General features: G+C 44.8%; 1 protein-coding gene across 3 annotated transcripts in view; it reads left to right on the top strand.

Annotated features, from left to right (window-relative positions):
• The window catches only part of KDM3B (lysine demethylase 3B), a 62,720-nt gene extending 46,253 nt beyond the window's left edge, over positions 1–16,467 (top strand). For 2 of the 3 annotated variants that reach the window (XM_084780022.1, XM_084780020.1), the window contains 11 exons: positions 1,389–1,668; positions 2,406–2,662; positions 5,677–5,943; positions 6,603–6,774; positions 7,090–7,180; positions 7,313–7,443; positions 8,274–8,393; positions 9,312–9,451; positions 11,594–11,770; positions 12,326–12,460; positions 15,031–16,467. In XM_084780022.1, coding sequence (XP_084636148.1) covers positions 1,389–1,668; positions 2,406–2,662; positions 5,677–5,943; positions 6,603–6,774; positions 7,090–7,180; positions 7,313–7,443; positions 8,274–8,393; positions 9,312–9,451; positions 11,594–11,770; positions 12,326–12,460; positions 15,031–15,111 — 1,851 coding nt within the window. In that variant the 3' untranslated portion in view covers positions 15,112–16,467. The remainder of the gene's footprint in view (positions 1–1,388; positions 1,669–2,405; positions 2,663–5,676; positions 5,944–6,602; positions 6,775–7,089; positions 7,181–7,312; positions 7,444–8,273; positions 8,394–9,311; positions 9,452–11,593; positions 11,771–12,325; positions 12,461–15,030) is intronic. The other variant, XM_084780021.1, reaches the window with a different exon arrangement.
• The last annotated feature ends 817 nt before the right edge of the window (positions 16,468–17,284 follow it).

Below are 17,284 nucleotides of genomic sequence, written 5' to 3'. Positions count from 1 at the left end.
TAACTTTGAGGTTTGTTTTGTTATGTTTTGTTTTGTTTTAAGAATTTATCACAAAAGGAGCAACACTAGGGTAGAAGGGTAAAAGTACAGGGATGGTCCAACCAACACTTAGTGTGTATGGAAGTGGCTTAGGGACCTGTTACCTTGTGTATCAATTAGAACAAAAGCAAATGCTTTCAATTTAAAAGGAAAAATTAATCTAAACTACTCAGGATTCTGAAGTGAAAGAATTAGGAATTTTGAGGGAGGCACCTCTGAGCAACATCTCCAGACCACATCACAAAAGTAAAACAACAAACAAGAACCCATAGTCTGCAGCTTACATTTGAAGCTCTCCTAGCACCGCTAATGTGGGATAGGTTACTGGAAGCCCAGGCATGGACGCTGAGGGACCTGGAGATGTGTCTTCACGTAGCATTGGTGCACGGAAGCATTCTTTGGAAGTCAGCAGTATAGTAAAGTCATAACTAATATGATGAACATTTACTGTGCCGGAACTGTGCATAGACTGTCTCTTTTCATCCCCCAGAATGGGGTCACCTGTTTTTCTTTTTCTTTTTTATTGTTTTTTATTTTTATTTTTTAAATATTTATTTATTACATATACAGTGCTCTGCCTACATGTACATCTGCAGGCCAGAAGAGGACATCAGATCACATTGTAGATGGTTGTGAGCCACCATGTGGTTGCTGGGAGTTGAACTCATGACCTCTGGAAGAGCAGTCAGTGCTTTTAACCGCTGAGCCATCTCTCCAGCCCGTTTTTTTTTTTTTTTTAAGATTTATTTATTATGTATACAGTACTCTACCTGCATGTATTCCTGCAGGCCAGAAGAGGGCAACAGATCTCATTATAGATGGTTGTGAGCCACCATGTGGTTGCTGGGAATTGAACTCAAGACCTCTGGAAGAGCAGCCAGTGCTCTTAACCAACGATCTCTCTCTTTCCAGTCCCTATAGGATTAACTTTGGTTTTTTTGAGACAGGGTTTCCCTGTCTACTGTTGGCTGCCCTGGACTCACTTTGTAGACCAGGCTGGCCTCAAACTCACATTGATCTGCCTGCCTTCTGAGTGCTGGGATTACAGGTGTGCACCACACCACCAGCTTAACTTTTAATAACTAGTTTTCTGCTGTAGAAATATCTAAGACATACTTTAATTATTAATTTCAAGGCTTATTCACTTGGTTTTCCACAGAACCAAACTGCTGGCACATTGTAGACTCAATAAATGTATATGGAATTAGAGAATGGATGAAAATACCATTGTTTGAGATAGTTCCAGGTTATTTCCTAGGCCTGTGTAGTATTAGCATGTGCAGTTTGCTCTGCCCAAGCCCAGCGCTCTGCGGTCCTCCTAACTAATACTCTAACCTTCCGTGCTCTAGCTGCCCAGTATAACCCCTAGTGCCTCTTCTGGAAATGAAGCTACCTTCTCGGGCGGAGGTGGAACTGCGGCGATAGCAAGTCCAGAGCCAGACCAAGTTCCCAAAGGTGCTGGCACTGACAGCAGATCTGAGGAGCCCCTAAAAGCAGAAGGTTCTGCATCAAATAGCAATAGTGAACTAAAAGCCATCAGGCCCCCATGCCCTGACACGGCCCCTCCCTCCTCTGCCCTGCATTGGTTGGCGGATTTAGCAACTCAGAAGGCTAAAGAAGAAACAAAAGGTAAGAAAAACCATCTGTGCCCTGGCTATGGAAAGTATGTCGGGCTAGTCTGTGATTTTTTTTTTTTTTTAACTGACAGATTTAGAGAGGTGGTGCTTGCTTTCTCTGGCTGATTGCACACATAAAGGATAGGTTCTCTTCCCTTTTTGTTTTGTTTTGGTTTGGTTTTTGGTATTTTTTTATAGAAAATGGAGCATTCCTGGGTCCTTACCTAGACCTCCTCAGTCAGAGTTAAGCAGTTTTGAGTGAGTTTCCCTACTTGTTTGCTTCTTTAGCTACAGTTGACAGCTGGACTTAGAGCAGCAGTTTTATTTGGAAGCAGGGCCTCCGCTGGCCTTGGAAGGGGCAGCCATTTTAAATGGGCTGGACAACCACCTGGGAAGTACTTCTTCAGTGCTGAGAACCATTGCGTTAGAATTTCTTGAGAGAAGACATGATCTCCATTTTTTTTTTAACAAGTAGCACAAATGATTCCCATTCTAGAGGCCCACTTAAATTGTCTTAGAAGATAAAAAGTAGATGAGAAAAAGGCTTTTGTGATCCAAACTTAGAAGAAAGTAGAGAATTTTTCTGTATCCCTAAAATCTGATGTTCATAGCTCCTCAGCCTTGACCCAGACCAAGCCTACATAGTGGAGGCAAGGCAGGACAGGCTTCTCTTCTTTCTGCCCAGCTGTGCTGAGAGCCGGCATCTGTTGGCTGTTCCACCTTGCTAAAGCTCACTCCTTTGCCTTACAGAAGCAGGGTCCCTAAGGTCGGTGCTCAATAAAGAGGCTCATTCACCTTTTGGGCTGGACTCATTCAACTCCACTGCAAAAGTCTCTCCATTGACTCCAAAGCTTTTTAACAGTCTGTTGCTGGGTCCCACCGCCTCCAACAGCAAAACTGAGGGCTCTAGCCTTCGAGACCTCCTTCACTCCGGGCCTGGAAAGCTTCCTCAAACCCCCCTGGACACAGGCATACCCTTCCCCCCTGTTTTCTCTGCATCTTCAGCGGTAAGTGTCCTGTCTACAACTCTAGCCTTTAGTGTTTTTCCGTGAGAAAACCATCACGGATCTAGATGATTGAGTCAGAGGGTATCCTGGTGGCAGTGTTCTTTACATGGTCAAGCTTACAAGATCTTTCAACATTAAATTCTTGTGGTGTTGGCAGTCATTATAAGTAGTAAGCCCCGGGTAACGTGTTTTTAAGACTGTTAAAATTGAGGCTCAGCACATAAAAATGGTCAATGTGATTGATGACCTGCATTAGTCCCCAGAGCCCTCAGTGAAAGGAGAGCCTAATCTGCTCCTATTAACTGTTCTCTCACCTTCACATTGTACCATCGAAGAGCAGACCTAGCTTTCTCTGTCTCACTCACACACACTTTTCTATCAAAGGAAGTCAGTAAAAATTGAACCGTTCACTGGGCATGGTGGCACATGCCTATAAAATCCCAGCACTCAGGAGGCAGAGGCAGGTGGATCTCTGTGAGTTCAAGGCCAGCCTGGTCTACAAAGGGAGTCCGGGACAGCTAGCCAAGGCAAAACCTTGCCTCCAAAAACTTAAAAAAGAAGAAGAAGAAGAAGGAAGGAAAGAAAAAATTTGAAACGTTCTATTTTTGGTCTTCAACAAAAAGGCTGTTATATTGATCCATTTGATTTTCTTATAAACACTAGGTTTTTGTAAGCTGAGCGGTGCGTTCATAGCATGCAATTAGAGGCATGCACCACCAGCTCACACCTACCTTTTTGCTGTCCCTGGATATGACTTCCTTTGTTGGTCTTATGTTTGTTCCTTGCTGCTAGAATCCTTGTATGTCCACAGGCTTACTTCATCACTTCTTATACATTATACTTTGGTCTTGTTAGACAAGGTATCATGTAGTCCACACTAGCCACAGGCCTGATGTCTAACTATGGATGACTGCATACCTGATCCACCTGCCTCTGTCTCCCAATTCTGATAGTACGTGCCTGTGCCACCACACCGAGTTTATGCCACACTCACCTACACATAATAGCTTTCATAGCACTTATCATAGTGGCTATTTTATGTACTGTATTTCTTTTGCCTGTACTAAAGGCATTTTATTCACTAGTACATGTCTCTAGTACACAGTGCAGTAGTCATCTCTGGTAAGCACTGATGGAATCAGTACAGGAGGGAGTGGAGGGGCTCAGGGGTTACGAGCACTGGCTGCAGAGGATCTGGATTCACTTCCTAGTGCCCACATGGCAGCTCTGTAACTCCAGTTCCCGGGGATTTAATGCGCTCTTCTATCCTCTGAGGCCAACAGGCGTGCATGTGGTGCACAAACAATATGCAGGCAAAACATACATTTAAAAAAAGAGGAAATAGAAAGATCTTCCAGATTCCCCTTTCTCTCTTTTACAAGTAACCATTTAGTGTGCATGTTGAGGGGTGGCGGGGAGCGTGGGAGTCAGTTCTCTCCTTCCATTGAGTCAACAGGAATCAAATTCAGGTCATGAGATTTGAAAGCAAATGTCTTTTTACCTGAGCTGTCTGGCTGGCCCAGCACTACCTCTTGAGTGTCGCTTCAGAAATGTTGTATGTATATCGCTTTCTCCTGATTACACAAGTTTGCTCTACAGTGTAATTGCCTGCTTTTCAGTGTATATCTTGTAAACCATTTTAAACAAGTACATAAATATGTTCCTGATTCTATTCATGATTAATGGGTGCAGTCCGAAACCAACCATAGGTGGTTGAATGTAGGTTATTTCTTTTTAGATAAGTAATTTCATTTCCTTTCTTGAATTTTCTTTTCAGAACATGACATGTTTTTTGGTCTGTTGAGACAGAGTCTTGCTATGTAGCTCTGGCTGGCTGGGAATGCTGGGTTGACAAGGCTGGCCTTGAACTCACAGGCCTGCCTGCCCTACACCCAGTTGTATGGCAAGCGGTTGGTAGTGCTTCACATAGAGGTTCTGTGACTTGCCCAGTGTCGCTTTTATCTCCAGTGAGCCTGAGCTTCCCATGAGCTGAAGCAGGAGCAATGCCAAGTGGGCGATAGCAAAGAGCTGAAGGAGTGTGTGGTTCTCAGTGCTTAAGACAGAGTGCTCTGCGGCAGAGAACTACGCTTCTCTATTGCTGAGTGGGCACTCGCTTACCTCAGGGCAAGCTTGCAGGATTCTGTACTCTCCTCATACCTTGTGAGTCCCAGGATAGAATCTGGTCATTAGACTGATCTCTCTCACCGGCCCAGAAAGCCACTGCCTTGTTAAATCTGTTCATCTCCTTAATTGAGTTATTTCTTGGGGACACCATCCAAAGAGAGCTTTTATGGGGGGGGGGCAGTTTCAAGACGTTGTCTCTCTGGGTAGCCTTGGCTATCCTGGACTCACTTTGTAGACCAGGCTGGCCTCGAACTCACAGTGTTGGGATTAAAGGCATGCACCAACACCACCCGGCTAAGAGAGCTTTTTCTAAATTAACCATTTTAAGTCAACATTTTATGAACTCTGCAGTCTACATGCGTATGCTTACCACAGAGTTCAATACTGATGATATATTTTCCAAGTTGGGAGATACATGTACACATTTCCTCGCTGGGCGTGGAGGCCCACATCTTTAATCCCAGCACTCAAAGGCAGGTGGCCAGGGCCACACAGAGAAGCCCTGTCTTGAGAAAACAAAACAAAACAAAAAGATCTTTCTGAGCCAGGTGGTGGTGACTGCGGCCCACACCTTTAATCCCAGCATTTGGGAGGCAGAGGCAGGTGGATCTCTCAGCTTGAGGTCTATAGACCAAGTTCTAGGACAACCAGGACTACATAGAGAAGCCCTGTCTTGGAGGGAAAATCTTTCTGTACTATCATAAATGTAAGAAAATACAAAAGGTTGAGAAATTTAAGATTGTAAAAACTAGTAACTTTTTGTCCCTCTGCAATTACAGAAGGCATCTTATCAGTGTTAATGGGATTTAATGAGATAGATTAGAACTCGGACATACTTTAATGTTCTTACGGTGCTTGAGTCGAGCTTATCTGTGGGTTTGTCTGTGAAGGGAGTGAAGAGCAAAGCCAGCCTACCCAACTTCCTCGACCACATCATTGCCTCAGTGGTAGAAAATAAGAAAACCTCAGATTCTTCAAAGCGGGCCTGCAACTTGACAGATACCCAAAAGGAAGTGAAGGAGATGGTGATGGGGCTAAATGTGCTGGACCCCCACACGTCTCATTCCTGGCTCTGTGATGGGCGGCTTCTGTGTCTCCATGACCCCAGCAACAAAAACAACTGGAAGATCTTCCGAGAATGTTGGAAACAAGGCCAGGTAAGTAACGCTAAGTTGTTGGGTTTTTTCTTTTCTTCAGTCTGCTGATTGCCTGGCAGGTACGGCTACCGAGATCACTCCAGACCTGTCTGGAAGGTCTTTTGCCAGGAAGACATATATAGTAAATTCATTGGAGATGTCCTTGCTATTTCAAGTTGACCTGGCTTTTAAAATTCCAGGAGCTCCCTAAGAAGCCTTTGTGTGCGTTTCACTATGTGGCCGTGCTCTGTGTCTGTAAGGCTCTTGTGTACTGAGCTGCCTGGGTGACAGCTTTGTGGGTAGGGGAGGTGTGATCTAGACTAGCAGGGTTCTAGCTAAGCGCTGGAGTCTTTCGTGGTATGTGTGACACTGTGGTGGTGCTCCGTGATTTTTATACTTTGGCAGGTGCTTGAGGAGTGCATGGAGTTTCCTTATTTGCATTTGTATTGTGAGAAAATATTCTCAAAGTTGGATTTGCCAGCTGTGTCTCCTCAAAATACTGATAGATACCAAGTAAGAATAATTTGTTCAATGGACGTCCCACAGAGTGAGAACGCAGTGTAACAATACAGAGTAGAGGCAGTTTGATTCTCTTTAGCTAATGTACAGGAATCTGTAGGCTATAAACTGGAGAACAGTATTTCCTAGATGGTTCTAATGAGTTATCTTTGTTTCCACAGCCAGTGCTAGTTTCAGGGGTACATAAAAAGCTCAAGTCTGAACTTTGGAAGCCAGAAGCCTTTAGCCAGGAATTTGGAGACCAGGATGTGGACTTAGTGAACTGCAGGAACTGCGCTATAATTTCTGACGTCAAAGTTCGGGATTTCTGGGATGGCTTTGAGATTATATGCAGTAAGTAGCTCTGTTACCTCGTTACGTATTGGCAGTGCCGCAGCTAAAATCCCAAGAAAGAGAGGCCTTCAGTCCACATGCTAGCTGCACATAGCTGCATGGCAACCCTGCTGTCCCAGAGCAGGCCTGCGTTTCATGTAAGACTTAGGTTGATGTTGCTCTGAGGAAGGGAGCAAGAACCCTGTGAGATGGAGAGATGTGGCTGAGCAGTGGGTGGGAAAACAAAGCCCCTCTCACTTGTCCATTATGAAACAGGAGGTTGTAGTGTCCCCTGAGACTCAGGAGTGCGTTATGAGAATACTGCCTGTCTTCTAGAGAGACTGCGGTCAGAAGATGGGCAGCCAATGGTGCTCAAACTCAAAGACTGGCCCCCTGGGGAAGATTTCCGGGACATGATGCCAACAAGGTGAGTAGTTTCAGGTAGTGCCATACTCAGAGGCTTGTGCCTGGCGGAAATCAGCACAACACAATCACACAGAAGTGAACTCCACTTCCTTTTTCTCCCTGCAGCTGAGTCGTCTTTCTTGCCCTTTCTTAGGTTTGAAGATCTAATGGAGAATCTTCCTCTGCCAGAATATACCAAACGAGATGGCCGGCTCAATCTGGCTTCTAGGCTACCCAGCTACTTTGTAAGGCCTGACCTGGGCCCCAAGATGTACAACGCCTACGGTATGAGGGAGAGGACAGAGTTGCCCCTTTGGGGATCTGCTGTTCTCATTTTATATAGAGAGATGATGGGACAGGTGACAGGTGGTTTTGGATATTTCCTTTGTCGGTATGATTTGTGTAACATTCATAAGCTTATATATCTACTCAAGCAGACACATTCTTAGTTTTATTGTTCACTTTTGCTAAGAGTAAGGAATATAAACTACTTTGTGGCCAGGTCTATACTCTGTTAACTTAGAAAAAGATGGCCTAGGACTGCCAAAGGTGAATGCCTGTAGTGCCTGTATGTTTTGAATTTCAAAAAAAAAGACCGGTTCCGAGCTGGGTATGGTGGCACACGCCTTTAATCCCAGCACTGGGAGGCAGAGGCAGGTAGGTAGCTGTGAGTTCAAGGCCAGCCTGGTCTACAAAAGTAGGTCCAGGACAGCCAAGGCTACACAGAGAAACCCTGTGTTGAAAAACCACAAGGGGGGAGGGGGCACCCTTTTAAAGAAGTGGCTTGGTGAATGCTGATGACATGTGGGCCAAGCTAGAAATTAGTCTTAAACTGGATAAAGGAGAATGCTTTAGCTCGTTCCCTCCTGCTTAGCCTCCCGCCCTTCCTCCTCCTTTCTATGTGTCTCACCCCCCCATAGTGCTGGAGATTTACCCTAGGGCCTGAGCACATTAGCCAAGCATTCTGCCTCAGAGCTGACTTCTTGACAGCCACAAACAGCTCACTCTCCTCCCAGGGGTGCTTATTTAGGAATGGCCTTAGACATATTTTCACAGTTGATGTTGGTCCTTTGGAGTATCACCCCTCACCTTTCACCTTTCCCTCCCACCTTTAGGCTTGATAACAGCAGAAGACAGAAGAGTTGGTACAACGAATCTCCACTTAGATGTGTCGGATGCTGTTAATGTGATGGTGTACGTTGGGATCCCTATCGGGGAGGGTGCGCACGATGAAGGTACGCTTTCTAGAGAACCTGCTGTGGTGTGGCCTGCCCTAAGACAGGCGGTAGCTGGCTACTAAGTTCCTTTCAGGCGTCACAGATAGTCGGCAGCTGGTGGGTATTGCTAGCAGAGGGCTGCGTGGAGACCTTTGACTAGATCCTTGCACTTTGGAGGAGGCTTACAGGCCTCCTATAATCCCAGCTCTAAGGAACTTGATGTTCTCTGGCCTCCCTAGGCATATGCATGCATGTGTACACATGAACTCACATAGACACACACAGATAACAAGTAAAAATAAATGCATTTTTAAGAAATAAGAAAAAAGGGCTGACCCATCTTCTTGATTCATTAACTGTATAAACTGACAAATGGCAAGGCTGGGTTATCTTCAGAAAGGTGAGAGATGAAAATTCAGTTGGTGGGCTAAGTGGTGGCACACACCTTTAGTCCCAGCACTCCAGAGGTAGAAGCCTACATGACCACTCCTCACCTTTTTTTCCTTACAAGACAGGCTCTCTGTGTGTTATCTTGGCTGTCCTGGACTTTGTAGATCAGGCTGGCCTCAAACTCATAGCAATTCACCTGCCACTGCCTCCCAAATGATGGGATTAAAGGCCTCTGCCACTGCGCTTGGCTTGAGTTTTGGCTTGTTGTTGTTGTTGTTGTTGTTGTTGTTGTTGTTTTGTTTTGTTTTGTTTTTTGTTTGTTTATAGACCAGGCTGGCCTCAAATTCACAGAGATCTGCCTACCTCTGCCTGAGTGCTGGGATTAAAGGTGTGTGCCACCATGCCTAGTAACTTTTGGTTCTTGATTCTTTGTGATATTGCTATAGATAGAAAAGAATGGAGAACAAACATGTTTAATTAGACATGTTTTTACGTAGAGGTACTAACAGACTGGTTACTTTGACATCACCGGTTTATTCTTTTCAGAAGTACTCAAAACAATTGATGAGGGAGATGCTGATGAGGTGACCAAGCAGAGGATTCATGACGGGAAGGAGAAGCCAGGGGCTTTATGGCATATTTACGCAGCCAAGGACGCAGAGAAGATCCGAGAGCTGCTCCGGAAGGTATGCTTCCTGTGGGGCGAGGCTGGCTCCGGCTCCAGGCTGTGGTCTAGGTGGACACCAGGCCTTTCATATGAGGTCTCTTAGTAGTCAAGACCTATTTACATAAGGCATGGGAGTACATGCCTGTAATTCCAGCACTTGAGTGCTGGTGTCAGGAAGATCACAATTAGAGGCCAACCTGGAGCACATAAAAAGACCTTACTCTTTTTTTGTGGTGGTAGTGGTGGTTTTTCATGACAGGGTTTCTCTGTGTGGCCTTGCCTGTCTTGGACTCACTTTGTAGACCAGGCTGGCCTCAAACTCACAGCGATCCATCTGCCTCCCAAGTGCTGGGATTAAAGGCGTGTGCCACCACGCCCAGCCCCTCCAACCCCCTTTTTTAAAAGTTATTTATTTTCATTTTATGTGAATTTCTGTTTTTCCCACATGTATGTCTGTGTGAGGGTGTTGGGTGCCCTGGAACTGGTGTCATTAGACAGTTGTGAGCTGCCATGTGGGTACTGGGAATTGAACTTGGGTCCTCTAAAACCACTGAGCCCAGTACCCATATGGCAGCTCACAACTGTAATTCCAAAATCTGATGCTCACATGACATACATGTACGCAAAACACCAGTACACATAAAATAAAGGTAAATATAAATTTTTTAAAAAAGAGTACTTGGTGCTCTTATAAGGGACCTAGGTTTGGTTCCCAGCATCCACATAGAAGTTCACTGTCTTTGTAAATCTTCTGAATTTTTGGGCACACAGACTTACATCATACATGCAAGCAAAACATAAAATAAAAATAAGGGAGGCAGAGGCAGGTGGGTTCTCTGTGAGTTCAAGGCCAGCCTGGTCTACAAAACAAGCCCACGACAGCCAGAGCTATTTTACACAGAGAAACCCTGTCTCAGAAAAACAAACAGTAATAAGAGCTGGTTTGTAGTTTGGTATTAGAATGCTTACCTCGCATGCCTAAGGCTCTGGGTTCAACCTTCATCACTGTGGGGAAGAAAAAAGAAAGGACCCGTTGTAAGAAACCTTTTCAAAATGCCCAAGGGGCCTGAGCTCACACTAGAACATGTTCAGCAAAATAAAGAAGATATTAATATTTTTGTGTTTAAGGGGTAATGTATTTCATGACCACTAATAAGTACCCTACATCATTTTTTCCTATACTACCTTTTTGGGGGTTTTGTTTGCTTATGGTTTTTCACAGCAGGATTTCTCTGTACAACCTTGGCTGCCCTGGAACTCACTCTATAGCCCAGGCTGGCCTCAAACTTATGATCCTCCTGCCTCCACCTCCTTTCAATGTGCTCTACCCCAACTGACTTAGACAGCTTCTGATTTGCCATCATGCTTTTTGTCTTTTGGGAGCCTTTTTTTTTTTTTTTTAAGATTTATTTATTTTCTGTATATGAGTACACTGTCTTCATGCATGCCAGAAGAGGGCACTAGATCCTATTACAGATGGTTGTGAGCCACCTGTAGTTCATGTGGTTGTTGGGAATTGAACCTAGGACCTCAGGAAGAACAGCAAGTGCTCTTAACCACTGAGCCATCCAGCCCCTATTTTTGGTTTTGAGACAGGGTTTCTCTGTGTAGCCATGACTGTCCTGGAACTCACAGCCATCTGCCTGCCTCTGCCACTGCACCCAGCTCTGGGAGCCAGTACTCCATAAAGGGTTCTTGAACACTAGACAGAAAAGGACAGGGCGTGTGTAGTGTGAGCTGAGCTGGGTGGGCACTGGAGAGTCTTTCACACTGCCATAAGAATACCACACGTTTTTGTTTTGTCTTGTTTTCAAGCCATCACACCCAGCTAATACCACACAGTGTTGTTGTTGTTGTTGTTATGAGACAGTTTCTCTATGTAACAGCTCTAGCTGTCCTGGAACTCGCTCTGTAGACCAGGACGGCCTCAAACTCACAGAGAATCTGCCTGCCTCTGCCTCTCAAGTGCTGGGCTTAAAGGCGTGCGCCACTAACACCTGGCTACCACAGTTTTAAATTTTGAACCTTTCCTACTGTCCTGTGTGGTGTTCTAGAGCAATGACTGGCTGTGGGTAATGGAACTGCAGCGACTGTGGGTGAGTGAGGAAAGGCTCTACTACTTAATTCTTCTTCTGTTTATGGATTTTGATCACGACTTTAGGTTGGAGAAGAGCAAGGCCAAGAGAATCCCCCTGATCATGACCCAATTCATGACCAAAGCTGGTATTTGGACCAGATCCTCCGAAAGCGACTCTTTGAGGAGTATGGTGTGCAAGGCTGGGCCATTGTGCAGTTCCTGGGTGACGCTGTCTTCATACCTGCCGGAGCCCCGCACCAGGTTTTATTCCTTGTATCTATAAATGCTTGTGCTTTTTTTTTTTTTTTAAAGACCAGGCAAGCCTCAAACACATAAAGATCAGCCTGCTTCTGCCTTAATAGTTCTAGAATTAAAGATTGAAGGCGTATGCTGTCACACTCAGCCTACTTAAAGTTGTCTGTGGAGGACAGAGGAAATGTATGATAGTTGGTTCTCTCCACCGTTAGGATCTATGTATCAGACTCAGGCTACCAGGTTTGGTGGCAAACACATATAGCTGCCAAGCCATCTTCATCTTACCAGCCCTTATTTTTAAATTTGCATTCAACAGTGTTTCTGTAGTGTTAGCAGGACATAGTGGCATGTGCTGTAGACAAGAGGATTGCTTAAACCTGAAAGGTAAAAGCCAGTATGGGTGATAGAACAAATCTCACCAAAAAAAAGAAAGAAAGAAAGAAAAAAAAAAGGAAGAAGAAACACATGCTGATTGTGTTTGCTTTGCCGCCTTGGGCATTTCTTGTGAGTTACTACTTAGTCTAATGTCTGCATCTTCCTGCTGCGCTTCCTTCACCCCAGGTTCACAATCTGTATAGTTGCATAAAGGTAGCAGAAGACTTTGTATCTCCAGAGCACGTGAAGCACTGTTTCCGCCTGACTCAGGAATTCAGGCATCTCTCCAACACTCACACAAATCATGAGGACAAACTACAGGTAAGTAATGTCTCCTTCACACGCTGTCTTCCGTCTAATGCTCACATGCACCGAAGACACATTCTCCTCTTACGGTTATTCTGGTAGAGAAATGACTGGGAAACTGGGCATATAAAGGCTTCCTTTCAGGAACAGATACCTAACCATTTTAGTTGGGGGCAGGGGTTGAGTTTAGCGTGTTGCTTTGTTTTTGAAACACTGAAATAGCCCAGGCTGACCTTGAACTCCTGGTCCTCCAGCTCTTCTGCAGGAATTTACCTACTCATCTTAACTGATGCCTATAACCTAGCTGAAGTAGGGCAAATATCACAAGTTCTAGGCCGACCTGGGCTGTTTGAGTGAGGCCCTGTGTTGTGTGTGCAATCTCCCCATTTCCAATGTAATTGATGATTCCGTGTCTCTGTCCTTGGGAATTTTTTTAATGTTCATAACTGAGTAAACTTACATTCCTGGTTAAGGGAAAATACCCTAGAAGGTTTTTATTTGGGAAGGACTGTGCCTGTTTGTACTTTTTTTTTTTTTTTTTTAAACAGTGCTGGGGCCCAAATATATGGAATATAGGGCTGTGCACATCCTAGTCAGGCACTCTACTACTGAACTATATCAGATGAAATTCAAGACGGGTTCTTGCTAAGTTGTACAGACTAGCCTTGAACTCTTGGTATCCCACGCTGACTTAAAACTTGTGATCCTCCTGCCTCAAGTTCAGAAGTAGCTAGCCTGTACTAACAAGCCCAGCTTAGTCAAAAAGTTCTTTTTTTTTTTTTTTAAAGATTTATTATAGCAAGCCGGGTGTGGTGGTGCACGCCTTTAATCTCAGCACTCGGGAGGCAGAGGCAGGCGGAACACAGACCCTGTCTTGAAAAAACAAACAAACAAACAAAAAGATTTATTATTATAGCCCGGCGTGGTGGTGCACGCCTTTAATATCAGCACTTGGGAAGCAGAGGCAGGCAGATCGATATGAGTTCAAGGCCAACCTGGTCTACAAAGCGAGTCCAGGACAGCCAAGACTACACAGAGAAACCCTGTCTCAAAAGCAAACAAACAAAAGATTATTTATTTTAGTATTTACACAGTATTCTGCCCACATGTTTGCCTGCATGCCAGAATAGGGTACGAGATCTCATTATAGATGGCTATGAGCTACCATGTGATTGCTGGGAATTGAACTCAGGACCTTTGAAAGAGCAGCTTGTGTGCTTAACCTCTGAGCCATCTCTCCAGCCCCTGAGCATTCTTATATAAAGCATAATCACATTTATTTATTTATTGCATATGAGTGCTCTGTTTTCATGCACACTAGAAGAGGGATTCAGAGTCCATTACAGATGGTTGTGAGCCACCATGTGGTTGCTGGGAATTAAACTCAAGACCTCTGAAAGAACAGCCAGTACTCTTAATGCTGAGCCATCTTTCCAGCCCCTGTCTTTTTATTCTTAATGCCTTTTTTTTTTAAATGTCTCTGGGCTGGGTAGTGGTGGCGCACACCTTTGATCCCAGCACTTGGGAGGCAGAGCCAGGTGAATGAGTTCAAGGCCAGCCTAGTCTACAGAGGAGAAACCTGGTCTCGTAAAACAAAAACAAAAACAAAATGTTCATTGTTTTGTGCATATGTGTGCAGTGCCTAAAGACATTGCATGGAGCTGGGATTCTAGGCAGACTCTGGTACTAAGGGTGTTCTACACGAAACATAGTGTGCCCTTAACCACTGAGCCAACTCTACAATCCCCTTACAGCCTTTTTTATAGGGTCTGGGCTGCAGGGATGGCTCAGAGCTTAAGAGCACAAACCAGCCAGGTTGGCCACGCACATGTTTAGTCCCAGCACTTGGGAGGCAGAGAGAGGCAGGTGGATCTCTGTGAGTTTAAGGCCAGCGTAGTCTACAGAGCAAGTCCAGGAACAGTCAAGGCTACACAGAGGAACCCTATCTCAAAAACAACAACAACAACAACAACAAACCACATGCTATTGTCCCAAAAACCCCAGGTTTGGTTCCCAGGGCTTACAACTGCCTGTAACTCCAGTTCCAGGAGATTTGATGCCCTCTGCAAGCACTGGCCCATGTGTAGTATACATGCAGGCATGCAGTCATACAATACAATAAAATAAAACCAATAAATCTTTTTAAATAGTGAATAAATAACAGCATTGGGGTTCAGCAAGATGGCTTAGCAAGTAAAGGCACTTGTTGCCAAGCCCAGTGACCTGAGTCCAATTCCTGGGGCCCATATGGTGAAGGAGAGAGCCAGCTCCTTCAAGTTTTCATCTGACCTCTACATGTGCTGTGGTACTTAGTGTGTACGTGCACACATGTAGGTGTAATTCTAAAAACAATATAACAGCAGCAGCAGCATCAACTCTGCACAGGTGTAATGATGGCGGTGATTTCATCTTTCTTGAGTGTAGACCTCATATCCTGCATGACTTGTAATCCATTGTGGGGTGTGATTTGGGAAGCACACGGGAGGGAGTGTCTCCATTAGTTTTTCACTAAGGTTGTTGTTGGAGCAGGACATAGATCTACATTTGTGAGCTGCCATGAACTGACAGTGCTCATTGCTCCCCAGGTGAAGAACATCATATACCACGCAGTGAAAGATGCTGTTGGCACTCTGAAGGCCCACGAATCCAAACTGGCAAGGTCGTAAAGCACAGGGAACTTCAGCTCTCCCGTGCAGCAGGCCTTTCACAGCACTTACCAGGGAACGGCAGGGTTCTCTGCAGGAGCAGAAGCCCTTCCCCACGCCAGTGTGCTCAGTATTACAAACTCTCCAGCCACTCTCTATGCTGCCTCAACACTGAAGGTTGACACAAGAAAGTCGCACTGTAAACACACACAGTTTCAGACTCGAAGCTGAGGGGTGCCACATTCCCATCCAGTGGCCTTCTGGGAATCCAGGTTGCTTGAACATTGCTGGGCTTTCCTGTACATTTCCTGGTTTGAGACCATGGAAACCAGGAGTGTGGGCACACCTTCCTTTTCTGTTCCTCTTGTGCCTAGCTACGTGGGGATGTGTTTGGAGGCAGGGGAATCCATAACTGGTAAAGTGAGGTGATGATTTAATGTGCCTGCTGGACACCTGGCAGTGTCTCTCCACACAGGACCTCTGACCTGGCCCATCCCAGGAGATGGGGGTGCAGCCATTCCCATACTCTCCATGAACACTGGAGTCTTCAGGATCCAGGGAGAGCCCACTGCTTCTCCCAGGAGGCTCCTGGATTAGGAAACGTGTGTATTTAGTGAAAAATAGGTTTGTAGTGAAATAGTTACTATTTCATGAAAGTAGATATTTTTAGAACTTTTGAAATAACACAGTTGTTTTCCTGGACTATGAGGAAAGGCACATTACATTTAGTCTTCCTTTCAATAAAACTCTTTGAAAAAAAAATATGATTTTTAGAAATCAGCTGCCCCTTATAGCACAAAATCAGCCAAAGCGTAATTTAAAAGAATTGGCTTTTTATTAGAATTCTTTTAGTTTCTCTCTGTCCCTCTCAGTCTTATCTTGAGGGAGCAGTCATCTGAGAAAGAACTGTGTCATGGCGGAGCTGTGGAGTGTTCCCTGCTGCACACTGCTGACTCCAGGAGCTGTTCTCACCGATAACCAGCGTTCCCTCGGGACTCCTTGTATGTTTCCAAATGGGGTGGAAAGTTTGATTTCCAATATAAGAGGGGTTTGTTTGTTTGTTTGTTTGTTTTTGTTTTTTTGGAGTTTTGTCTGGAAATATTTTCAGCAAAACTTTCCAACTCAGTGGAGTTTTTTATTAAGAATTTACTTGGAAATGATAGAATTCATTGGCCCATAGGTACATTGGGAAATGTATCTCTTTCCAGGTGTTCTGCCCTGCAGCCTTGTTTATATGTTCACAGTTACTTACTTTTTTTTTTTTTTTAAATAAAAGTCATTTACTGTAGAATACTTTTAATTTCACTTTTTCTGTATCTTAATTTTATTGAAGGGCTGATTGGGATTTCCATGTTCTTATTAAAAATCTAACAAATCTTTTTGGAGTAGACAAAATTCTTTCTGTGCCAACCTTTCTAAAGTCAAGACCACACTGGGCTACAGAGGGGAGTTGATTTCAGCTTTTCTTACTGCCCTACATCTGGTCCTTACGCTTTGCTGTTTGAATTGTGCTCATTTGGGAGAAAGAAGACAGTGGGCAAAGTACCATGTAAGCTGGTGGGTGCGTAGAGGGGGCTTTCCATAGTTAATGCTCAGTGAATAAAACAGCATAAGTGGAGTCCTCCGTCCTCCTGGGTACAGGATGAGAGAAAAGTGCCTTAATGTGCAACCTGAACAAAGCTCCAGGCAAGGTTCCGAGACAGTGCGGCTGCCCTCCATAAAATGTGTGGCCCTAGGTTGCCTCAGAAATGGTGGATGAACCCAACTGGGCTTTTGTTTATTAAGCAAAATTAAAGTGTGCTTGCTTGGTAAGGACAGACTGCATTCTGCTTAAAAGAAGCCTTTGGGGAAGGAAGTTGTAAAGAAAAGCGAAAGGGGTCATTATAGGCCTGCTTCCCTGAAACCTGTTTGAAAACATCTTCCAAAGCATTCGAGCCCGGAAATAGAATTACCAGGCGGGAAATAGATCACTTGTGTTTTTCAAGCATGCCAAGTTTGAATAAGGCCCTAAGTCTTTGAAATACAGGACTGGGAGCATGTCCCTTCAGCCTGGATGGGACAGGTTAACTGTGGCCACCAAAAGGATTATACCTCAACATAAAGACCCCAGGATACAGCGGCTTTAAAATGGGCCAGTGGAGGAGGGGTGCTTTGCAAGCAGTTGCTTTGGTGAAAATCAGGAGGCGGGCTAGCC

Source organism: Acomys minous (genome assembly GCF_964271855.1).
Source record: "Acomys minous genome assembly, chromosome: 4".
Lineage (NCBI taxonomy): Eukaryota > Metazoa > Chordata > Mammalia > Rodentia > Muridae > Acomys > Acomys minous.
The sequence above is the reverse complement of the archived record's forward strand: the minus strand, read 5'-3'. Positions and strand labels throughout refer to the sequence as shown.